General features: G+C 40.8%; 1 protein-coding gene across 2 annotated transcripts in view; it reads left to right on the top strand.

Annotated features, from left to right (window-relative positions):
- DPYS (dihydropyrimidinase) overlaps nt 1-26185 on the top strand; it is an 84371-nt gene that overhangs the window by 6882 nt on the left and 51304 nt on the right. For both annotated transcript variants that reach the window (XM_053559710.1, XM_053559709.1), the window contains exons 2-4: nt 14841-14999; nt 18268-18447; nt 20012-20201. In XM_053559710.1, coding sequence (XP_053415685.1) covers nt 14841-14999; nt 18268-18447; nt 20012-20201 — 529 coding nt within the window. The remainder of the gene's footprint in view (nt 1-14840; nt 15000-18267; nt 18448-20011; nt 20202-26185) is intronic.

Below are 26185 nucleotides of genomic sequence, written 5' to 3'. Positions count from 1 at the left end.
CTGGCATTTTGTGTCTTGCTAGGGCACTGGTTGTAATGGCTCGCATCGCCACGCTGTGTTTCTGAGCAGGTTACTGGGCTGATAAGTGACCCTTGCTACCTGCCCAGCCTCTACCTCTGAACACCACTTTGTGCTCTCTTCTCACGTGTCAAGTGGCAAGTTGAGGGAAGACACTTGAATTTTTCTGTTGTGTTTCCTCGCATCTAAGGGGGAAACTGCACGTTACAGTGATTATCGTGAATGAGTTCCTGAGCCTCAAGGACCTGTTGTTCACATACAAAAGTAAACACCTTAAAAATTACCATGAAGTAAAACAGATAGTAATCCTTTTTAAAATCAGGAAATTCTTTGAGGCATAGTACAGAAATAGACTGTAATTTTATCTGTTAAAAGTCCTAGTTAACAGTGGGCTTTGGACAAAATGAAGATTCAGCCTTCAGATGTGCTCAGAGCTTACATTCTATATTAACATTTTCATGGAAGAATGTAGGAAACCTTCTATCGCTGCCCAAGGCTAGCAATATTTTGAAGAAATGACATTTCACACCAATATGCAACTTACATGGCTTTTCCAGTTTCCTATTGGAAAAGTAAAACATTATAATTATTTCATTTTGTAACATTTAGGGAAAATTCACCGATTCCTTTCTCCTTCAAACATTTATGTGCCGGGCGCTATAAGGGGCACACACATGCAGAAATAAAAGATCAGTTAGATCAGAATCTCTGTGAGATGGGGTAAAAGTTTTCTAGATGATTCTAGTGTGTACCTGGATCAGGCATTGTTGCTCTAGGTACAGGAGGGGTTAACAGAGGGAAGAACATGAGTGCTCTGTCTCTCTGAGGTGGGAAGGAGCTCAGAGTCTCACTCTGTCCGCTGGGCAGGGTGCTGTGGCATCATAAAAACTCACAAAAACATCAAACTCCTGGTTCAAGGGATCCTCTCGCCTCAGCCTCCTGAGTAGCTGGGACTACAGGCGCCTGCCACAATACCCTACTATTTTGATGGGGTCTCAGTCTTGCTCAGGCTGGTCTCTAACTCCTGACCTCAAGCAATCCACCTGCCTCGCCTCCCACAGTGCTAGGATTACAGGTGTGAGCCACAGGTCTTCTGAGACAGGAAGGGGCAGTGCCATTGGAAGGCTGAGTGAGCTGAGAGGGGTGACTCAACAGAAAGCTGGGAGAAAGCTGAAGTTCAGATCATGCAGGGCCCCAGGGGCTGTGTAACAATTGTCTTTTCTTCACCTTGAGAGCAACAGAAAGTCAGTGAATGATTCCAAATGCAAGTCGGCTGGGCAGGTGCCCAGCGAGTGTCCTGCCCACCTTGGTCCTGTGTTTGCAGTGTTCCTTTCCAGCTGCGCACAGTGGCAGCCTACTCATTAAGACACCTCTATGACCCCCTTCTCTTCTCCCTTCCCTTCAAATTTCTCCCATTCAGGATGAAGGTGGTGCCAGGCAGGGGAAGTGCAGATGCAGGAAGGGAGAGGGTCCTGGTGAGTGGAGGGGGCGGCCTCCAGTGAGGCGTTGATGGATTGGACTTGGGGATTCAGGAAAGAAGAAAAGGCGTCAAGGGTGACTCTTCGTCTCTTTTGCAGAGTAGGATGGATGATGGTCCAACTAGTATTTGGCAAGGCAAGAGGCAGAACATGGCCAGACAATGTGCAGGACGTCATTACAAAGCTGAGTGTGCTTCTGGATTTGAGACATAAATTGGATTGTGAAGTTAGCATTCATAGGTCTTCATGACTATGAGAGAGCTGGAAATTCAGCCAAGAGCTTTTCTCCCTAAGGCTCAAACATACTGTTGGTTTCTTTTTGTTTTACTTGGACAGAGCAGATCCTGTGATGGATTTTAGTGAAGCAAAGTCACTTGTTCTAGCTTAGAAATGAACATTTGGAGGCTCCATTAGAAGAAAGAAAATGCTTTTAGATGCAGTAGCCCCTCCCCTTAGCTATGGTTTTTGCTTCTCACGGTTTGGGTCCCCATGGTCTGAAAATATTAAATGAGAAATTCCAGAAATAAACAATTTGTAAGTTTTAAATTGTGTGCCATTCTGAGTACGTGTATTAAAATCTCACGATGTCCTTGCTCCACCCAGCCTGGGCTGTAAATCACCCCTTTGTCCAGCGTGTCCTTGCCGTAGACGCTCCTTGCCCACTGGTAACTTAGTAGCTGGCTCAGTTTTTGAATCAGCTGCTGAGTAATTGTAGTACATATGTTCAAATAACCTCTGTTTGACAAAATACTGTCCCAAAGCACAAAAGTAATAATGCTGGAATATTGTTAAATTTGTTTTATTGTATAATTATTGTTGTCAATCTCTTGCTGTGCTAACCTTGTAAATTAAGCTTTATTATAGGTATGTATGTTTGGGAAAACACAATATATGTGGGTGTTCAGTACTATCTGCAGGTTTAGACGCCTGCTGGGAGTCTTGGAATGTCTGCCCAAGGGCAAGAGGGAACCACTGTCCTTTCAATAATGATTTGCAGCTGACTACATCCTTAAATAAAATCTTGTGTTATGTAACATTATGATCAACCTACTGTTGGTTGGAGTTTATCTCTTTGCTCTGTTGTGTCTGGACTGGGGACAGTATAGATGCCTCTGTCCCCCAAAAGAGGGTGTTAGATAAATTGGAAGGTTTTCAAGGGAGAACAGCCAAAGTAATTAGGAGCTGAAAGAATTGACTTATGAGCCAAGATTAGAAAAGGTAAATGCATTTTGTTTGGCTAACTGACAAATAAAAGTGGAGAAAAGTCAGTCAGAAGTAAAAACAAAGGAAGCAATTAGATTTCACTTAGTGACATGAAAGAAATTCAGCCCAGGCTGTCCTCTCCTGTTCACCAGATTAATTCGCAATCTGGGGTGATGAGAGAGAGGAAGAAGAAACAGACAAAAAGAAACAAAGAAAAGATAAGTGGCTGCCCCTCTCCTGTCCCTCTCTTCCTCCTAATCAGAAAGGTGGTGCATTTGTGATCAGTCCTTAGTCAAGAGCGTTCAAACTCTGAGAAATGCATCGTTAGGTGATTTTGCTGTTGTGTGAACATCATAGTGTGTTGCACAAACCTAGACGGCACGGCCTGCTACACACCCAGGCTGCACGGGTCTGGTTCAGCCCAGCGCTCCCAGGCTACACACCTGTGCAGCAGGTGTCTGCCGAATTCTGCAGGCAGTTGTAACAAAGTGGGGGATATTTGTGTATCTAAACATATCTAAACATAGAAAAGATACAGTAAAAATACAGCATTATAATCTTATGGGGCCACCATTAAGTATGCATCCATTTTTACTGAAACGTTGGTAGGTGGCACATGGCTGCATATAAATATGTATTTTATATATATGCATATGTTTTGTGTCATATATGTGGAAAATGTTTTCTCTTATTAAAGTCATGATATTTATAGAAAATTTATCAAATGTTGAAAATGAAGTTTAACTAGAGGAAAATCAAAATGACCCTAATACTATACTACCCAGAAACAGCCCCTGTAGACACTTTGCAGAGCTCCGTACCAGCTCGTTTTCCTGCTGAGTGTTGGTATGTTCTGGAGCTTGTTATTGCGCCTCACCTATCATGTTTTGCTTCTCTCTCCCTGCTTCACTTCAGGTAACTTCAGGACCGCTCTGGCATCCTCTCCCAGGTCACGCCCCCATTCTTCTCCTGGCCTTAAATGCGCTGCAGCATCCGCTCTGCAGATATCACCACGTGGACCCGTGCCTGAGAGCCTCACACTCAGATGTCCCCTCTTAACTCAGGCCCTGCTCAGTGCCACATGGTGGTCCTCCTCTGTCTACTTGTCCGCCACTTTCTCCACCTGCTCACCTGACTCCTTTTATGTATAGCAACCATTGCCCTGTCTTCCTCCCTTCCTCTGGGAACAATGATTGTGTGTGGTCCCCAGTGGTCCCCAACCACCTGGTTCTGCCCTGTACACTTTCTGCTGAGCTGCCACCTCTCCTCCCAGGGCCCTTTCCTGGGAACTCTCCCTCATGCCATCCCATTTCCTGCAGGCACAGGCTCTGGAGCCCGTGACTTTGGTTCCAATCCTGCCATTGCTCATTGCTGTCTGGGGGACTTTAGCCAAGTTACTGAATGGTTCCACACTCAGTTTCCTCCACTCTGAAATGGGGTGAAGAATATACCAACTGCAGAGCTGTTGAGATAATTAAAACATGCAAACATCAGAGTAGCTCCTGACACACGCTAAGCGCTCGCTATGAATTAAATATTGTCACTATTCTTATTTATTAGGTTTTTTTCTAGAGGCAGAGTCTTGTTCTGTCACCCAGGCTGGAATGCAGTGGTAGTATTACAACTCACTGCAACCTCAAACTCCTGGGCTCATGTGGTCCTCTGTCTCAGCCTCCTGAGCAGCTGGGACTACAGCCAGGCGCCGCCCTGCCCAGCTAATTTTATCTTTATCTTTTCTTTTCTTTTTTTTTTTTTTTTTGTAGAGACAGGGTCCAGCTATATTTCCAAGGCTGGTCTTAAACTCCTGGCCTCAAGTGATCCTCCTGCCTCAGCCTCCCAAAGTACATGAGCCATTGCACTGCACCCAGCCTGAGTTAGATATTATTTTATTTTATTTTATTTATTTATTTATTTATTTATTTATTTTTTGTTAAATCATAGCTGTGTACATTAGTGCAATCAAGGGGTACAATGTACTGGTTTCATATACAATCTGAAATATTCTCATCAAACTGTTCAACGTAGCCTTCATGGCATTTTCTTAGTTACTGTATGCAGGCATTTGTATTCTGCATTTAGTAAGTTTCGCCTGTACCCATTCTAAGATGCACTGTAGATGTGGCCCCACCCGTTACCCTCCCTCCACCAAAACCTCCCCCCTCCCTTCCCCTTTCTTGGCCCATTTCCCATAGTCTTGTGCTATAGTTGGGTTATAGCCTTCATGTGAAAGCTATAATTTAGCTTCATAGAAGAGCTGAGTACATTGGATACTTTTTCTTCCATTCCTGACATACTTTGCTAAGAAGAATATGTTCCAGCTCCATCCATGTAAACATGAAAGAGGTAAAGTCTCCATCTTTCTTTAAGGCTGCATAATATTCCATGGTATACATGTACCACAATTTGCTAGTCCATTCGTGGGTTGATGGACACTTGGGCTTCTTCCATGACTTAGCAATTATGAATTGGGCTGCAATAAACATTCTGGTACAGATGTCTTTGTTATATTGTGAATTTTGGTCTTCTGAGTATAAACCTAGTAAAGGAATTACAGGCTTGAATGGCAGGTCTATCTTTAGGTCTCTAAGTATTCTCCAAACATCCTTCCAGAAGGAATGTATTAGTGTGCATTCCCACCAGCAGTGTAGAAGTGTGCCTGTTTTTCCAGATCCACGGCAACGTCCCTGGTTTGGGGATTTTGTTGTGTGGGCTACTCTTACTGGGGTTAGGTGATATCTCAAAGTAGTTTTGATTTGCATTTCTCTGATGATTAAGGATGAAGAACTTTTTTTCATGTGTTTGTAGATCGTGCATCTGTCTTCTTTAGAGAAGTTTCTCTTCAAATCCCTTGCCCACCCTGAGATGGGGTCACGTGTTCTTTTCTTGCTAATACGTTTGAGTTATTTGTGGATCTGGTTATTAAACCTTTATCAGAGGTATAACCTGCAAATATTTTCTCCCATTCTGAGGGCTGTCTGTTTGTTTCACTTACAATGTTCTTGGCTGTGCAGAAGCTTTTTAGGTTGATCAGGTCCCAGTAGTGTATTTATGATACTGCTTCAATTGCCTGGGGAGTCCTCCTCATAAAATATTCACCCAGGCCAATTCCTTCACGAGTTTTCCCTACACTTTCTTCAAGTATTTTTATAGTTTCATGGCTTAAGTTTAAATCTTTTATCCAGTGAGAGTCTATCTTAGTTAACGGTGAAAGGTGTGGGTCCAGTTTCAATCTTCTACAGGTTGCCAGCCAGTTTACCCAGCACCATTTCTTAAATAGGGAATCTTTTCCCCACTAAATGTTTTTAATTGGCGCGTCAAAGATCAAATAACAGTAAGTAGCTGGATTCATCTCTTGGTTCTCTATTCTGTTCCAGACATCTACTTCTCTGTTTTTCTGCCAGTCCCATGCTGTTTTCATCACTATTGATTTATAGTACCATCTCAAGTCTGGTAGTGTGATTCCTCCTGCTTTGTTTTTATTGCTGAGTAATGTTTTGGCTATTCGAGGTTTTTTCTGATTCCATATAAAACAAAGTATTATTTTTTCAAGATCTTTAAAATATGACAATGGAACTTTATTAGGAATTGCATTAAAATTATATATTGCTTTGGGTAGTATGGACATTTTAACAATGTTGATTCTTCCCAGCCATGAGCATGGTATGTTTTTCCATCTGTTAACATCTTCAGCTATTTCTTTTCTTAAAGTTTCATAGTTCTCTTTATAGAGATCTTTCACATCCTTTGTTAGGTATACTCCCAAATATTTCATCTTCTTTGGCACTACTGTGAAAGGAATAGAGTCCTTGACTGTTTTTTCAGCTTGGTTATTGTTGGTATATATAAAGGCTACGGATTAATGGGTGTTGATTTTGTAGCCTGAGACATTGCTGTATTACTTGATCACTTCTAAAAGTTTTGTAGTAGAATCCCTAGTGTTTTCTAGGTATACAATCATATCATCTGCGAAGAGTGAAAGTTTGATCTCTTCTGACCCTATATGGATACCCTTGATCGCCTTGTCTTCCCTAATTGCAATGGCTAAAACTTCCATTACAATGTTAAAGAGGAATGGAGACAATGGGCAACCTTGCCTGGTTCCTGATCTGAGTGGAAATGATTTCAGTTTAACTCCATTCAATACGATATTGGCTGTGGGTTTGCTGTAGATGGCCTCTATCAGTTTAAGAAATGTCCCTTCTATATCAATTTTCTTAAGTGCCCTGATCATGAAGGGATGCTGGATATTATCAAAAGCTTTTTCTGCATCAATTGAAAGAATCATATGGTCCTTATTTTTTAGTTTGTTTATGTCCTGAATTACATTTATAGATTTACCTATATTGAACCAGCCTTGAGAGCCTGGGATAAATTGCCACGCCCACGGCATATAGCCGTTGTGAGGCGGCGCTGTCCGCATTATAGAACGACGGGAAGGTGGATTGTGCTCTGCGGAGCTTAGCCCCCAGCGCCCCCAACACGTACAAGCATCAGAAATGTTGCACTACGTGTCTTAGGTATTTGCCAAAGTTTAAAGATTATGGCATCTGTTCATGTGATTGTCATTCTGTACCTGAAACTCATTCACTCTGATAAATTGTCAATATGTACTTTCTTAAGAATGAGCACAATGCACTGTTGATTCAGATAGAGCACAGCCTCGTGAACTTGTCAGACTCAGTGGCACCAACAATGAGCACACAAAGATGTTTTTCCATCGCAAATACCAGTGAGCTGAAACAACAAACCCAAGAGTACAAAGAACAAGTTACATACATAAGTTACAAATTCACTAGAACACATCCACTCATCATAATACAATAAAGTTCTATTCAGAACACCGTGCTTCATCAACTCTCATATATAATAGAAATCAATGAAAGAACTTAATTCATGCCAAAAATCAATTCTTAAATTATAATCACTAGAAGTAGAAATAGGAGTAGTCAAACATTAAAATGAGAAGAATGTCAAGCTGTTCAAAAAAGATAATAAGAAACCAAGAAAAGAATTGCAGGCGGTTACAACACAAAGATAAGAGGAAGCAAGTAAAGTTAACTGATAAACCGCTACCCTCCGGGGGGGACGGAATGTGGAGAAACCTGACAATGCATAATAAACTACATTTGTAAGCAATAAAGATAACCAGCAGAATGAAAACTGCATTATGTAATTGTGTAAAAAATGTATAAATACCAACATGTGCACCTAGTAAAATTCACAGCTGCATACTTCACCAGTGGTGTGTCAGACTGTCATTTCTTCGCCGATCTCTCGATCTTCCTCATTCCTTCTCCCTGCATTCCCTCGGACTGAAGGCCACCGACCAGGCGGTCCGCGGCAATAAATCCCACTTGATTATGCTGTATAATTTTTTTGATGTGTTATTGGATTCTGTTTGTTAGGATCTTATTGAGTATTTTAGCATCAATATTCATTAGTGATATTGGTCTATAATTTTCTTTTCTTGTTGGGTCTTCCCTGGTTTGGGGATCAAGGTGATGTTTGCTTCGTAGAATGTGTTGGGTAATATTCCTTCTTTTTCTATATTTTGGAAGAGATTTAGTAGTATAGGTACTAGTTCTTCTTTAAAGGTTTGGTAGAATTCTGACGTAAAGCCATCTGGTCCTGGGCTTTTCTTTTTAGGGAGATTTTTGTATAGTTGATGCTACTTCAGAACTTGATATAGGCCTGTTCAACATTTCCGCTTCATTCTGGCTAAGTCTTGGTAGGTGGCGTACTTCCAGGTATTGGTTGATTTCTTTCAGATTTTTATATTTCTGAGAGTAGAGTTTCTTGTAGTATTTGTTAAGGATTTTTTTAATTTCTGAGGGTGTCTGTTGTTATTTCATCTTTACCATTTCTGATTGATGAAATTAGAGATTTTACTCTTTTTTTCATGCTTAGATTGGCCAAAGGTTTATCTATTTTATTAATCTTTTCAAAAAACCAACTTTTGGATTTATTCGTCTGTTGTATAATTCTTTTGTTTTCAATTTCATTTAGTTCTGCTCTTATTTTGGTTATTTATTTTCTTCTGCTGGGTTTGGGGTTGGAGTGTTCTTCTTTCTCCAGTTGCTTGAGATGTCCCATTACGTTATTAACTTCCTCTCTTTCCGTTTTCTTGAGGAAGGCTTGCAGTGCTATAAATTTCCCTCTTAGGACTGCCTTTCCAGCATCCCAGAGATTCTGGTAATTCGTGTCTTGATTGTTGTTTTGTTTCAAAAATTTGGTGATTTCCTTCTTAATCTCATCGATAACCCATCTATCCTTCAGCATAAGGTTATTTAGCTTCCATGTTTTTGTATGGGCATGCAGGTTCCTGTTGTTATTGAGTTCAACTTTTATTCCATGATGGTCTGAGAAGATGCAAGGAATAATTTCTATTTTTTTTTTCAATTTGCTGAGGTTAGATTTGTGGCCTAGGATGTGGTCAATTTGGAGTATGTTCCGTGGGCTGATGAGAAAATGTGTATTGAGTTCTGTTGGGATGAAATGTTCGTAGATGTCTGTTAAGTCTCGATGTTGAATGGTTGAGTTTACATCTAAGATTTCTTTGCTTAGCTTCTTTTTGGAGTATCTATCCAGCACTGCTAAAGGGGTGTTAAAATCTCCAACTACTATGGAAGTGGAGGAAATTGAGTTGCTCATGTTTGTTAGAGTTTCTCTTATAAATTGAGGTGCGTTGTGCTTGGGTGCATAAATATTGATAATAGAGATCTCATCATATTGAGTATTACCTTTAACAAATATGAAGTGTCCATCCTTATCCTTAATTATTTTGGTCGGTTTAAAGCCTATTGTGTCTGAGAACAGGATTGCAATGCCTGCTTTTTTCTGCTTTCCATTTGCCTGGAATATAGATGACCATCCCTTCACCTTGAGTCTATATTTGTCTTTTAATGTAAGATGTGATTCTTGTATGCAGCAGATATCTGGCTTGAGTTTTTGTATCCAGTGCCTCTATAGAGGACAGTTTAAACCATTCACATTAATTGAGAATATTGATAAGCCTTTCAAGAGTCCGGTGGACATTTTTAATCCTTTTGCAATTGTGGAAGTTGAAATTTGATCAAAGTTGGGTGAGTTTACTTTTGTGGTGGTGAATTACGTTGGTCTTTATGGAGGACAGGTCTGAGAATATCCTGGAGAGCTGGTTTACTTATGGCAAATTTCTTCAACATGTGAATGTCATTGAAGTATTTAATTTCTCCTTCATATTTGAAACTCATTTAGTTTAGCTGGGTATAGGATCCTGGGTTGAAAGTTATTTTGTTTTAGGAGATTAAAAGTCGATGACCATCCTCTTCTAGCTTGAAAGGTTTCAGCTGGGAGATCTGCAGTTATTCTAATATTCTTCCCCTTGTAGGTAATGGTTTTCTTTCGTCTGGCAGCTTTCAGAATTTTCTCCTTCATATTAACTCTAGTGAAATTGATTATGATGTGTCTGGGGGATGTCTTATTCTGGTTGAGTCGTGCTGGAGTTCTGAAACTGTCTGCTATCTGAACTTCAGAATCTCTTGGCATGTCTGGAAAGTTCTCCTTCATAATCTCATGGAGAAGAGACTCTGTGCCTTGTGAAGCCACTTCATCACTTTCGGGGATCCCTATAAGACGAATATTGGTTTTCTTCAAATTATCCCAGAGCTCTCTGAGAGAGTGATCTGTTTTTGCCCTCCATTTCTCATCCTCTTTGAGAGTTTGGGAGCGTTCGAAAACTTTGTCTTCAATGTCAGAAACCCTTTCTTCTGCTTGCTCCATTCTGTTACTGAGGGATTCTACTGTGTTTCTCAGATCTTTGAGGGATGCAACTTCTTGTCTCAATGTGTCAAAATCTTTGGTCATTTGGTCTTTGAATTTGTTGAATTCTTGAGATATCTTTTGGGTTACTGCTTGGAGTTGCTATCCAGATTCTGAATTCGATTTCTGACATCTCAGCTTTTGTTTGTGCATGGGATCTTGTGCTGTGTCTGCCCCATTGATCCTTGGAGGAGTTTATCTACTCTGATTATTCATAGTGCCAGAGTTTTTCTGTTGATTTCTCCTCATGATTGTTTTTCACCATTGCCTCTGGCCGTCCTCAGAGTTGGGGACGTGTCTCTCCAAGATTAGATCCCAGAGGGATCACTCTATTATTGCTTGATCTTTGTAGGGAGTGACCCTGTGTAGTTCCTCTGGGGGCTGCTCCAGCTAGGGAGTTCTGGTTGTGGAAGCAGCTCCAGCGTGTGACACACCTGGATCCAGCAACAGGGCGGGAGTTGGTGCACACGGTTCTGGGGGTGCCTGGCACCCAGTGACTTTGGCACAGAGAGCCCAAGGCTCTAGCAGTCTCTGGCCTGGAGAAGGGCTCTGGGCAGAGGCAGCGAGGGCTCCAGAGGGCACACAGCTACCAGTATCCCTGGCCAGACGAGCAGGCCAGTGTGGAAGCTGGGAGGACACAGGAGGGAAGACGCAGGGTTGCACAGCTCCCACAGTTCCTGGTCAGGGCATGCAGAGGCCTGGTTGGTGCGGGGTCATGGCACAGATCTTATGGAGGTCCAGGCAGCGCCAAGCCCAGGAATTTGATGTTGCTATGAGCTGTGACACCACGGCACTCTACCCAGGGCAATAGCCTGACCTTCCAGTGTGCCAAAACCATCTCACTCTGCCCCTAGCGTTAAGGCTATAAGGCAGCTCAGTCCCCACCTTTAGGCTTCTCAGTCACTAGGTTACTAGGTCCTGCCCAATCCTTGCTCTGGGATCCTGAGGGTGGAGCTTTCCGGGGCAGTTCTCTCACACAATGGATCCCTGCAGTCCAGCTCAGGGGCTCTGTCTGGGGCCCCAGACAATGCCCAAAGTTCTCTGCACTCCTGCCCAAGCTCTCCCCAAGGCAGTTCAACCGAGTGCCAAGTCCAAAAACACTGAAACAGTTCACAGGTAAGGCCTTTCCGGTTTGCAGTCTCACTGCTGCACGTACTTACAGTTGCCAGCGTGATTAGGTTGATCGAACACACGCAACCGCTTGCCAGTTTCCCACTGTTTTTGTCCTCCTCTTGGGGTCCAGAAGTCCCTTGCTGCATCCCTGTATCCTCAAAGGGATGATTATAGGCAGATCCCACCAGCCAGAGATGTCTGGAGTCTTATCTCCCCAGACTAACCATGCCCAGTTGCAGGGAAGCTGTTACTCGGCCGCCGTCTTTAATCTGATCTCCTAGAGTGAGATATTATACTCCATTGGCAACTTCCAGGTGGGGCCTAATCCTAGTTTAAATTCAGGTTTTCTCTGATCTCTGAAATGATCTTTCCCTCCTCCGAATTCCTAGTCATTTTATTCTCTATACCTTTTCTAGGGAGTTTAGCATTTTGTAACTTCCTTTCACCTATTTATATTTTACTATTGTTTATTATAGAAGTAGACTCACTACCTGTTGTTACAACCTAATTTTCTTATATTTTTTATCCATATTTATATCTCCCCTCTAGACTATAGACACTGATGGCAGAATGGTTGTCTGATTATTCGTGTGACCCCTTTACCCACTTGAATGTAATAGACTTATCTTGGTAACAGTTTTATCAAGATATAATTCACATATAGACACTCAGCCATTTAACGTATATATTTTAATGGTTTTTGGTATATTCACAGAGTTGTGCAGTCAATACCACAATCAACTTAGAACATTTTTCTCACCACCAAAAGAAGCATTGTACCCTTTAACTATCACCCTCTAGACTCGCCCCCATCCCAGACAACCACCATTCCACTTGCTATCTCTATGGTTCGCCTCTTCTGAACATCCCATATAAACTGAATTATATAATATGTGTTGCTCATTATAGAAATACATCACATTTTTTTTTATCCATTCATCAGTTGATGGACGTTTGTGTTGTTTCTGCTTTTTGGCTATCGTGGATAAAATGGTTCTGAATATTTGTATACAAATTTTTTCATGGAAATGTTTTCATTTCTCTTGGACATATACCTGGGAACAGAAACGCTAGGTCATAAGGCAACTCTGTATTTAACTTTCGGAGGAAGTTCAAACTGTTCTCTGACGTAGGTTCTCCGATGTAGGTGCGCCATTTTACATTGCTCCCAGTAGTGTATCTAGTTTCTCCTCATCCTGCATGTGGTAGGCTTTTAATGGGGATGGAATAGAAAGAATAGTTCTGAACTCTTGATTTTCCAGTTCAGTAGACATTAGAAAAGTACTGTCTTACAACTTTAATTAACAGCATATTCTGTTAGAAAAATGCTCTTCATCCTCAAGGGATGTCTGTGTCATATTGGGAAGACACTTCAAGAAGAAAGAAGGTAAAAAGATTAATCTGCATCCAAATAAAAACACAGAGCCTGAGGAATTTATCTAGTATTATCATTTCACCAATGGAGTTTCTTTAAGAAATGCAAATGCGTATTGTTTTGCCCTGGGTAAGGCAGTGCTATTTAAAGGTGGAAACAATGTACAGGATCCTGTACAAAAAGTGAAATTTCTGAGAGTGAAAATAATTGGAGTGAGGCCAAGTAACTTAAGGAAAAATACAAATCTATTGAATCAATCAAAAAGGAGGAGGTAGAATAGAGCTGGAGTGCCAGGTAGGACATGAGAGCACTCGGGATACCTGGGAGGCTGAATGGGAAGGGTACTTGGGAGAGAGGCTGGTGGCCCTGCCCCCTCCTGAGTTGTGACAACCACCTTTCTGACATGAGATGATGCAGGAAAGGCAGAAAAATTCCTACTCCTGACATAGTGGTGCTGGAACTTGTAAGGCACTTATCATGGGTCAGACTCTGCAGCCAGCACTTTACACAGATCATCTCAGTTTAGTTGCTTCTAACAAGCTTGTGGTGTAAGTATAATAAGTGTCCTCACTTTGCAGATGAGGAATCAGAGGCACACAGAGGTTAAGACACTACTCATATCACTATAGTTAATAAGTGTCCAATCTGAGCTTTGTGCCCTGGACCCAAGGACTCCACTGGCTCCCTGCCCTAAACCACTGTGCTTCATCTCTCCTCATCTGTGTTTGTTTTCTTCACCTACATTGTTCGAATACAGCAATTAAAAGCGTGTCAGTGACCAGCCTGGTGGTTCCTACCTGTAATCCTAGCACTTTGAGAAGCCAAATATCAACAAAAAATAGTAGCTAAGTATAGTGGTGCTTGCCAGTAGTCCCAGCTACTCAGAGGCCAAGGTAGGAGGACCGCTTGAGCCCAGGAGTTTGAGGTTACAGTGAGAGATGCTCAGGTCACTGTGCTCTCAGTGACAGAATGAGATCCTGTCTCTTAAAATAAAAAAAGGATATTAAACACCTCGCGATTTTAGTCTAAGTAAAATCAATTTAAATAATTAGTCAAAGGCATTTGATTCAGTAATAGTCTTTAAATTAGTCATGATATAATTTAATGTAATCCACCAAAGAGTATATTGAGAATTGAGGCAGAAGGCAGGGAGTTATAGACCATGGAAAGGAGATTAACCTTTATTGCAGAGCCAATGAGAAGCATTAGTTTTCATCTTTGGAGTTGAGTGGTCACACATTTCTGCTTTGAAAATATCCCTCTTGTTGCAAGGACGGGTCTGTGTTGAGGTGGGTAGGAGATGAAGGCCAGTCAAGACTCAGTTACACAGGGTCGGGGTAACAGGTAGAGGGCAGATGTGAATCAAGGGAGGATGAAGGAGCCATCAGTTGGTTGCAGGGTTGAAGGCTGGGCAGGGCTGTGTACGTTTCCAGGCTTCCACGTGTATCACAGGACAAGTTGCAGATGCTTTTAACCACAATGGATACTAATAAAATAGGACTTTGTGATAATGAATACAATTTCTTGAGAAGAAAACTGTTTGAATCTCTCATTGTTCTAGGTTGGATTTTCTTTACAGTCTCCACTCGGTTTTCTCTGGGTCACAGCCATTTTCATTTTATCTGATATAGCATTCTTTTTGCAGAAGCAATTCGGCCATGTTAATACTTCTAACTATAATTTATAGAAAGCCTATTTATGCTTCTCTGGGTCATTTAAACAAGTAGCATATTTGTGCAATTCCCTGGGCCCACTGAGTTTGCCCAAGGGCTTATAAATGCACCGTTCAAGGTGACAAATGACTTAGCCGGAACATCTATAGCTAACTTGCTGAAACCCTCTTGTGATTCCAGGCGGCTCTGGCAGGAGGTACCACCATGATCATTGATTTTGCCATTCCTCAGAAAGGCGGCTCCCTCCTCAAGGCCTTTGAGACCTGGCGAGGCTGGGCGGATCCCCAAGTCTGCTGCGACTACACCCTTCATGTGGCAGTGACATGGTGGAGTGACCAGGTAAGGCACCTGGTTCCAGTTTGTTCCATTTGTCCCCTTTTCTCTGTGCAAGAGCAAGAAACTTACTGGTGACGTCTGTTGCTTCCTGGATGACGGGAGGACAGAACTGAAGGAAAGACTTGGTATTGTGTGTTCTCCTGTACCTTCGGGATTTTGAATCCTGTTAAGTGTTATTAACTGAAAAAACACTAAACTTTTTTTTTTTTTTTGTAGAGACAGAGTCTCACTTTATGGCCCTCTGTAGAGTGCCGTGGCCTCACACAGCTCACAGCAACCTCCAACTCCTGGGCTTAAGCGATTCTCTTGCCTCAGCCTCCCGAGCAGCTGGGACTACAGGCGCCCGCCACAACGCCCGGCTAACACCAAACTTTTTTTTTAAATCACATAAAGACGATAGGATAAATCTTTTATGCTTGTTCATAGCAGCTTCTCCTAATATTTAATCTATGAATTGTAAATGCTTTAAATGTGATTTTAATAGTACTTATCTCTCTTCTTTCTCAATGTCAACATCCTATAAGTCTTTGAAACAGTATTTTCGCACAGATTAAAACTTCACTTAGAAATGTTTTATTTCTCAGGAAAAACCAAGGAAATTTGAAATTTAGAATGCTCTAAAACTAATGCCTCCAAAATACATGCATACATGCATAAAACCAGATGCCTCCATCCCCACTCTTGACCCTGCTTGAGAGAGGAAGGGACAGTCCAGGACTGTTTCCTGAGCCTTCTCCTCACTCTATGGACAGGGTAATCTTCCTACACTTGTCCAGCAATGTCACTACCTGGTCAGACCATCTCATGGTAGAGCTTGACCCAAACTTCCACCTCCATTAATTATACAGGCCATAGCCAAAATAATAACGTGATTCAGATATAAAACCATTTTGAGAGAAGTTAGAACATGTTGATTTCTCCCTCATATAACTGTGTATGTGTGAACTTTGGTAAAAACTGTTATTTGGGATTTAAATCACGTTTTTCTACATCGGCCTTCATTCAGAAGTCTTTTAACCAGAAAAGGTTCATCATCGTGACATTATTTAAATGCCTTATACTCCCACCCCACCCCCAGATAGGGGCTTTACACATCAAGTTAATATAAAACAAGTCATCAGTCTTTAACAGATAGTTCGGCAAACATACTAGCAAGGTTTATAGTCCACAGCTAAAGTTAATTTTTCTCCAAAAATGAAAGAGATGATCAATGAGGTCACCTTCAGAAAAGGCTCTTCTACTCAGGGAGTAAAATGTGTCTCTGGTGTAAGCTGTGCAGGTCGTCATTTCCCTAAAAGCGTATGATGTGAACATTCTAATGAGATTTAAAACATTTTTATCAATCAAAATAATGCACTCATTGTAGAACCTTTGAAACAAGAAAAAAAAGTAGGTGCATACGCCTTGCTATTGTCACATAACGTAACTTGGAGCTCATCTCATCCCTTGTCCCCTCCACATTTTGGTGCTTTTTCTGCTCTTTTTTTCTTAACTAATTAATTTATCCATTCAACAAATAGTTATTGAGTGGCCACCCCCCCACCAGGCACTGTTCTATGTTCTAGGATGATATGGACAAGCCTCACAAAGCCCCTTCTCTCCTGGGGCCGACCTCCCAGTGGGGAAGACAGGTGATCAGCAGATACCTAACATTCTAGGCGGTAAAGCACCCTCCAAGAAGAGTCAGGAAAATCAGAAAGGAAATAAACAGGGGTGATAGTGACTTCACATGTAATATTATCATTTTCAAACTTTGTGGATTCAGTAGAAAAACTTCCATTGCTTTATTTTGCACTTGTTTTTTCTTTTCTTTTTGTGAGACAGGGTCTCCCTCTGTTGCCCAGGCTGGAGTGCGGTGGCACTGCAGCTTGGAACTCCTGAGCTTAAATTAAGTGTTCCTCCCTCCCTGGCCTTCCAAAGTGTGTGTGCCACCCCCTCCCTCCCACCCCTGACGTTGTGTTTTTTAATTAGTAGGAAGGTTAACGTATTTTTTATATGTTTATTAGTCATTTGTATTTACTTCATGAATTGTTAGCAACATTTTCCACTTGGGCTGTTAGGGTTTGAAAGAGTTGAAAGAGCAAAGAGCTTTTATCAACTAAGAGCAATAATCCTATTAAGTTTTTCATCTTTTTTTTCTTTTTTTGAGACAGAGTCTCACTTTGTCACCCTCTGTGGAGTGCAATGACATCACAGCTCACAGCAAACTCAAACTCTTGGGCTCAAGCAATCCTCTTATCTTAGCCTCCCAAGTAGCTGGGACTACAGGCATCTGCCACAATGCCCCGCTACTTTTTTAGAGACGAGGTCTCGCTCCGGCTCAGGCTGGTCTCAAACTCATGAGCTCAAGCAATCTACGCACCTTGGCCTCCCTGAGTGCTAGGGTTACAGGTATAACCACCACGCCCAGCTATATTTTTCATCTTTGTATGTGTTTTAACATAGGGAAGTTCAAGTAGTTTTATTTGATCAAATCTACTGATTTTTCCTTTACAATTTTTAATCCTTATTGAGACTTGAATTGGACCTACAAGTGCAATTACTAATTGGATTTGATCTTGCCTTGCCCCTTCCCCTTGGAAACCCCAAGCCCCACTGAGCTCCCCACTGGTCTGAGGTGGGGTGAGAAGCCAGCTCTCGTTCCCTGGGAGCTGCCAAAGGGGTGCCTGCCACAGCTCTGCAGATAAACGCTGAGCTCATACTTCCTCGGGCACATGTGGGTCAATGCACACCTTCTACTTCCTGCCCCTAAGGACTCTTCCTTCAGCTTTCAGATTTGAGCCCAAATCCTTACCTCACGGGGACTGATGCCTTCTGGGTCCACGATTGCTTCTGTAACTGCCACATGGCTTTGTCCTCATTTTCTAGAATAATTTCCTCAAATTAGAAGGTAAATGCAGAGAATTTTATATTCAAGTACAGAAATGAAGCACTTACAGGGAAGTGATTAACTTTTTCAAGATTTAAAAGTATCACAGGTGTACAGTGGCACACACCTGTGGTCCCAGCTATCCAGGAGGCCGAGGCAGGACAATCACTTGAGTTTGAGACCAGCCTGGGCAAGACAGAGAGCTCTGTCTCCAAAAGTATCATAGCAGCAGCAACTGTGAGATGAAATGAGGAGAAAGATCAAGGTCTTCATGACATTTTTCCATAACTAAACTTGTGCTCTTCTGTTACCTAGTTTTCTTCCAATATGATATTTTGGAGAATGTTGGTTTTATCATTTAAATTAGAGTGATTTCTTATTGTTGTTGTTGTTCCCTTTTAGGTTAAAGAAGAAATGAAAATCCTTGCCCAAGATAAAGGTGTTAACTCTTTCAAGATGTTTATGGCCTATAAAGATCTGTACATGGTGAGAGACACGGAGTTGTATGCGGCCTTCTCTCGGTGCAAGGAAATTGGAGCAATCGCCCAGGTCCATGCAGAGAATGGAGACTTAATCGCAGAGGTAAGCATTTGCCTTCTAAACCCTCTACAGAGATGAGGCCACTTCTACAGAAAACAGCCAAACCTTAAGGTGAAGACAATTGGCCCTACGTAGGTAAACTCATTTAAAGCATTAGAAGGACAGAAACCTAGAAATGGATTTTCTGAGGCTTAAAAACACTTGAATTGGTGCTGGGCACAGTGGCTCCTGCCTATAATCCTATCACTTTTGGAGGCCAAGGTAAGTGTATTGTTTGAGCTTAGGAGTTTGAGACCAGCCTGTCTCTACTAAAGATAGAAAAATTAGGCATGGTGGCACATGTCTGTAGTCACAGCTACTTGGGTGGCTGAGGATTGCTTAAGCCCAAGAGTTTGAGGTTGCTGTGAGCTATGACGCCACAGCACTCTACCCAGGGCATCAGAATGAGACTCTGTTAAAAAAAAAAAAAAAAGAAGATAAAGAAAAAATAAAGAAACATTTGACTTGATTTACTTGAGTCCCTGCTCCGAGTTTTATTAGGTGGTATAAGCCGTTGAATGAGGATTTCCCCCTTTCTAACCAGGTCTCCATTATATCCAAATATACACCATTGTAAAAATACAAGTATGTTTCTTTGTGTGCCCAGCACAGTGTGTTGCCGGTGTTTAATAGCTGCTGGTTCGGGCTGCCACTGTGTGGACAGCCTCAGTATAATCTGATGACTTATGCAGTGTATTAGGCAGCTGTTTAAAGCCCTACTCTTCTCAGAAACTGGGTATTAAAATGTGCTCTGGAGGAATCTAGATGATATTTATTTCTCATTTTAGTTCCATTATTAATGCCTGAAGGGTACACCATCTGCGAGATTTAAAGAGCTGTCTCTTACCCTTTATATTAGCTGATCTTTTCTCTCCTGAGGCTCAGCTTCCTCTAAAGTGAGTGAGATTGAGGCTCGGTGTCCAGGAGGCAGTGGGGGATAATGAGAAGAGAGTATGAGCTGAAAAACAAAACAAAACAGAGAAACAGACCAGGGTTTAAATTCAACTCTTTCGCTTCTTAGCTGTTTAACACCTGGCAAGTCATCTTACCGCTCAGAGTCTAGACTTTCTACCTTTTTCTAAAGGATGAAATACAGTTTTGGAGAGGGAAAACTACTGGTCAATACCATTTAGTGGGTTGGGTGGGGCACCAGGAAAGACTATGGTTTCAGTAAACCCAGCAGAACGAATTAGAGTCACTTCGACCAGGATCTATAGGATTTTATTCTGTTTGTCTAAATCAATGTAAGTCTTCAATATGGACATAGCTTTTCAAAGAATGAGATTAGAACTAATCTCGTATCTTTTTCACTTTTTCAATCAAAAGAATTTGGTGAAATATGCTTATGGAAAATTAACATATATTTCCAAATATTAAAACTTTTTTACCAAATACATACACTGTACACATACACAAACAGATTCACATACACACACTTCCATGTAACAAATCGAAAAGGCAGTGTATTTGATTAAATATGATAAAATGATGGTGTTTGTCATTAGTAAACCTTCCTTGTGTGTGTACACATTTCTGCTGTCTTTTTATATTCTTGTTGTCTTTCTAGGGAGCAAAGAAGATGCTGGCATTGGGGATAACAGGCCCTGAGGGCCACGAGCTGTGCCGCCCGGAAGCAGTGGAGGCGGAGGCCACGCTGCGGGCCATCACCATAGCCAGCGCTGTGAACTGCCCTCTCTACGTGGTGCACGTGATGAGCAAGTCTGCAGCGAGGGTGATCGCGGACGCTCGCAGAGATGGTAACTCCTGAATCTAACCTCATTTTTAACTCGGCACTAGCTAAAGAGGGAAGTAAACCTGTAACCTTTGTTATGAGAAAGTTGCACATGAATTTCTAGAACATTCTTCCTCCATTTTTGTTGGTATCTGTCTTCTTTTATCCTTATGAATGTCTACTTTTTTTCTCTTTTTGCTCACCCTACCTGTCTGTCTTCCTTCAGGGTATTTCTTCTCCACCCTGGGGAACTCAAGGCATTTCCTTCAGCCACACTCCCCACCCTCAGTGCCAGCAGCAGCCCCTTTTAATCTGATGGCTAAATGCAAAGCTGTCTAGTTAATTTTTTAAAGAAGCTTCTCTCTCTCTCAGGCATCTCCAGGAGATGCTCCACAAATTTCTTTTGAATTGATTTGTCTGACAGTCGCTTGGTGTTGAAGCAATTGAAACAATTATACTAATATCATTTTTATGATGATTATTTTAAGATTTTAAAGTGAAATTTATTTTTACCCCAAATTAATCCCTCAATGATCTAGTCCAGTCTAGTATATAAATAGTCACCTTGAAAGAAAGTGGAAAATCTCCTGTATTTTGATAAGAATTGGGCCAAGAAATAATTTCATTCAAAGAGAGGATGAAAAACAAACAAATACAGTGAATTCTTGTCAGTGACCTTAGGCCCATAATATGTTCTATTATCTCATTATTAGGAACCCAGATAATCTGAGGTAGTGTACTTGCTTGGTAATTCTTGCTGAGACATTGTACTTGCTTTTTTTGGTTTTGGTTTGGTTTTACTAAAACTGACTGTATTTTTACAACATGCATTAAAAAACTATCAAAATTGGCCCAGGTGTGGTGGCTCACGCCTATAATCCTAGCACTTTGGGAGGTGGAGGCTGTTGGATTGCCTGAGCTCACCAGTTCAAGACCAGCCTGAGCCAGAGCAAGACCCCATCTCTAAAAATAGCCAGCTGTTGTGGTGGGCACTTGTAGTCCCAACTACTTGGGAGGCTGAGGCAAAAGACTCACTTGAGCCCAAGTGTTTGAGGTTGCTGTGAGCTGTGATTCCACGGCACTCTACTGAAGGTAACAAAGTGAGACTCTGTCTAAAAAAAAAAAAACTATCAAAATGGAGTGGGTGGCATGTCTGTAACTGATACTAAAATAAATTTTGTCAAGATTGCTTCTTCGTGTATGAAGTTTCAGTAAGGATTTTCTGCAGGTGTGCACACTTTTTAAATGAAAACTATCAGCATCTTGTATTAAAAGTAAACTTAATTTCACATAGGAATTAATAAGTTCTCAGTTAGGTCTTACTACCAACTATTTCTGATGCTCCCTTCTCCCATATAATAGAATTTTAGTATAAAAGACATCACTCCTTAAAAAAGAAAATACATGTACTGCAATTTTATAGTAGTAGGTTTTTTCCACCAGATGGTGCTATTGCCAATTCTTTGGAATTGGTTGCTCTATAATTATTTGCTTTGTTAAGTCATGTACCAGTCCTAAAGTCAGAATGTGCTTTAAGGAACAGTAAAATCAGCAGAAATGGTCGATCCTAACCCACCACCAACCTGCAATTTTGACAGTTCTGTCAGGAAACAGTTTCTTGATCTTGAGTATTTATTTTGTATTGGGATAGTATTCCATTAGGAGCAGAGTAAAAGTCTAGGAAAGATTTTAGAATATAGATTATAGCCAGAAAACTATTAAATTTAATTTGGACATTTTAATGTTATTTTAAATTATTTCGAAATTCAATTTTATTTATTGAATACATCAAAGATTTATATGGTCAAAATTATACATAAAGAAATATTCAGTGAACTCTTACTTCCTTCTCCTATTCCTTCTTCCCACACTGTATAAGTAATTATTTTTATTATTTCTGGCCTATCTTTATAATGTTTCTCCTAACCAAATAAAAATATGTAATGTAGATAGTCTGATTTCCTCCTCTTTCCTACACAGAAGATAGCACACTACATACCTTTTCTACATCTTGTTGTTTTTTTTTTTTCCCACTTGAAAATATAGCCTGAAGGTGAGGTCAGATTAAGTATAGAGATTTTTCTTATGCAGAGGGGTGCAGAGTATTGTATTTATTCAACTTGTCCTCCATCGATGGACATTGGGGTCCTTTCTAATCTTTAGCTGTGGGGGAATAAAAATGATGGCCTTAATGCACATGCCATAGTAATTTGTGGATGGTGTATTTGTTTTCTGTTGCTGCTGTAATAAAGTACCACAAACTTAGCAGCTTAAAACAACACCAATTTATTATCTGGAGGTCAGAAGTCTAAAGTAGGTCACACGAGGCTAAAATCAAAGTGTTGGCAGGGGTGCGCTCCTTTTTGGAGACTCTGGAGAAGGATCTTTTTCCTTGACTTCTTCAGAGTCCAGAGGCTGCCCACACCCCTTGGATCATGTGCTCCTCCCCCATCTTCTAAGCCAGCAGCAGGGGGTTGATCCCTGATGATATTACATCTGTAAAATGACCAATAACAATAGAGCTGCTTCCTGTTGTTGTCTAGAGGCTAAATGAGTCAATGCCTATAAAATATTTAGAATAGTGGTGAGGTTATGATACAGGGTGTCCCAAAAGTCTCCATACATAGGGAAAGTGGGAAATTGTAGCTAAATGTGCCTTTATTTACAAAATATTCATTACGTAATTTTACAAAGAGATGGCCAACAGGTAGGGAGTGTTTTGTAAATATTTTGTAAAATTTTGTATTTTGATCTTTTTTTTGCCTCTCCAGCTTTAAGGAGACTGCAGTTACATTAAGTCCACCTGATTAATTCAGGACACTCTCCCCGTCTCAAAGTTCTTAATTTAATCACATCTATAGAGTCCCTTTTGCCATGTTGGGTAACATATGCACAGGTTACAGAGATTAGGATGTAGACATCTTTTGGGTTGTCTTCAAAAGGGATATCTTCAGGGTAGATTCCTAGAAGTGGGATGACTAGTTCATTGGGTAAGTGCATATGTGATTTTTTGGCTATTGCTAAATTCCTTCCCAAAGTGATTATAAATATAGAGTATTTCAAACGTCACTCCAGTTGTTCTAGTTGAGTCCGACCTACTGTGACAGTACTTGTGAAAATAACCTAATGCTCAGCTGTCAAAGAGGCTGCAGAGGGCAGATGACATGGGTGTGAGACATTTCCCACCCACTGATGTGACCAAGGTGTGGGACCAAGCAGGAGCCTGAAGGAAACAAAGGGAGGAGTGGACATAAACTGTGCCCAACTCTTTGCATGGTGACTACATCAGCAATGCAAGGACAGATTCCTGGAGAGTATAGATGACGAGCTGGTGGAGCACACTGAACTTCTGTGGAAGATCCCTCTATGCTGCCAGCATTCATTTATTATCTAACATCATTTCTGAACACAAAACAGCAAAATAGATCTATTATTCATTGTTATCTTGAATACATTTTTAAAAATTCAGTTTTAAAGATTTATAATACAAAAGTTACCCATCTGTAAATACTATCACCGGCCCATTCTATCTTGGAGAGGGCCTCCCTGGGCCTGTGGTCCCTAGAATGCAGCATCCACATTGTTGGGAATCTCCTTAGACTTACAGAGCTTTGGACTCTGTCCAGATGCACTGAATCAGAATGTGCCCTTAGAACTAGAACCCCAGGTGATTCATATGCATTTGAAAGCCCCAGCGCTGCTGCTGGAGGCACAAAGAATATCTGAATATTGATTGCTTCTATTGTGGTAGCAGAGAAATACAATGCTATTATTTGATTTGATTATTCAATTGTCAGCTATATACCCAGAAGAAAGAGATAGTGATAATGACTAACGTTGTTTGTTGAGTGCTTAATATGTGCCTGGCACGTGGTAGTAATTTAATATCTTTTATCTCGTTTAAGGTTTTACTACATATTATCTTATCAATGTATTTTTATATACATTGTCTTTTTAAAAATTGTCATAATAAAATGGAGACTTTACATCCTTCGTATTAACCTGGATGGACGTGGAAGACATTATTCTTAGTAAAGCATCACAAGAATGGAGAAGCATGAATCCTATGTACTCAATTTTGATATGAGGACAATTAATGACAATTAAGGTTATGGGGGGGAAATAGAAAGAGGGAAGGAGGGAGGTGGGTGGGGCCTTGGTGTGTGTTACACTTTATGGGGGCAAGACATGATTGCAAGAGGGACTTTACCTAACAATTGCAATCAGTGTAACCTGGCTTATTGTACCCTCAATGAATCCCCAACAATAAAAAAAAAAAATTGTCATAATAGGGCGGCGCCTGTGGCTCAGTCGGTGGAGCGCTGGCCCCATATACCGAGGGTGGCGGGTTCAAGCCCGGCCCCGGCTGAACTGCAACCACAAAAAAAAAAAATAGCCGGGCGTTGTGGTGGGCGCCTGTAGTCCCAGCTACTCGGGAGGCTGAGCAAGAGAATCTCTTAAGCCCAGGAGTTGGAGGTTGCTGTGAGCTGTGTGATGCCACGGCACTCTACCGAGGGCCATAAAGTGAGACTCTGTCTCTACAAAAAAAAAAAAAAAATTGTCATGATAATGTCTCAAGCTCAATTTTTTTCATTGTTTTGCAACTGATGAAATTGAGGCTTGGGGAAAATTGGTAAATTAAGCCCAAGATCACTTTGTTAGTAAGTGCTAAACCTGGAATTCAAGTCCAACTCTATCTGAACCCCAAAGCCCCAAATTTTTCTTTTACTCTGTTAAAGGAGAAATTAATCTGGAGTTGGGGAAACCTGGATATAAAGTTTATATATCATTGGATTTTTTTATTTTTAATTTCATTGATTTTTTGGTTTGGGGCATTATATTTAAACTTTTTCAAGACATATCATCATTTTGCTAATTTTATCATTATAAAAAGAATAACACATGCCAGGAATGGAAATGGCTAGAAAGTGTTAGATGGAAAATAAATATCTCCCTCAGCTCATTCTTTGGAGCTAGCGATTTTTTACTGTATCTGTCTTTAGTTTTCAGTGGTTACTGCCAGAATTCTAAGTGATTTATAATTCTAAGTAAGTGATTCTAAGTAAGTAGTTATTTATAATTTTGATGGTATCATTTGACTCTCAACAAGTGAAAAATGGGTAATATAACACATGTGAACTCATCATTTCTGAGTTTTATCAGTAATAATCATCACTTCCAATGATAAGTTTAATTTTGTATGGCTTGGGCTATTGCTTTTAGTGGAGTATCTTCTTTAGTAGGTTGCAGAGGGGACTTAGAGGCCCTATATTCCCTTTGCTTCCCCTCACGTCTCTCTTTTGTCTTTTGCCATTGTCTTCCCATCGACAGGGTCTATAGCATTTGCAGTTGATTCTGTAACTATAATTAGGTCTCCCGTGCTTTCTCTGTAGGTTAAGCCTAAAATTTAGAACCTTTACAATGTAAAATTGTACAAATATTCCTCAGTTCATTAGTGAGAAGAGTACTTCAGATAAATTTATAGTACTGACTTGAGAGTACAAGTTAGTGTTATTTAAATTAACCCTTGGAGAAGCAATTTTTAAGCGTCAAGGTCAAGTGAATTTTCTTTTCTTCATTCTAATATAAGCTTCAAAAGCATGCCTTATTATAGTTTGCAATGTACTCAAACCAGTGTTGTCTTATAAAGTATTCTTGTTTTTCCTGGAATTTTTTTCAATTAGCTCTTCTAAAGGAAACATATGCCTTCTTAACCGTATCACAGAGAGTTTCCAGCTTCTTCATCATAGTTTCTATTAAATAGAACCAGCAGTTCTTGCAGGGATTCTTTTTGGAGAATCTTCTGATTTTCTGTATCTTTTTTTTTTTTTTTTTTGCAGTTTTTGGCCAGGACTGGGTTTGAACCCACCATCTCTGGCATATGGGGCCGGCGCCCTACTCCATTGAGCCACAGGCGCAGTCCTTTCTGTATCTTTTTTGATAGTTGCTTGCTAAGCCTGCTGTAGGGATGTTATCCTGGGAATTTTAGGTTGCGTATACTATTTCTTG

Source organism: Nycticebus coucang, chromosome 13 (assembly GCF_027406575.1).
Source record: "Nycticebus coucang isolate mNycCou1 chromosome 13, mNycCou1.pri, whole genome shotgun sequence".
In the NCBI taxonomy this organism is placed as follows: Eukaryota; Metazoa; Chordata; class Mammalia; order Primates; family Lorisidae; genus Nycticebus; species Nycticebus coucang.
Note: the sequence above shows the minus strand (reverse complement) of the source record. Positions and strands in the feature narration are given on the sequence as shown.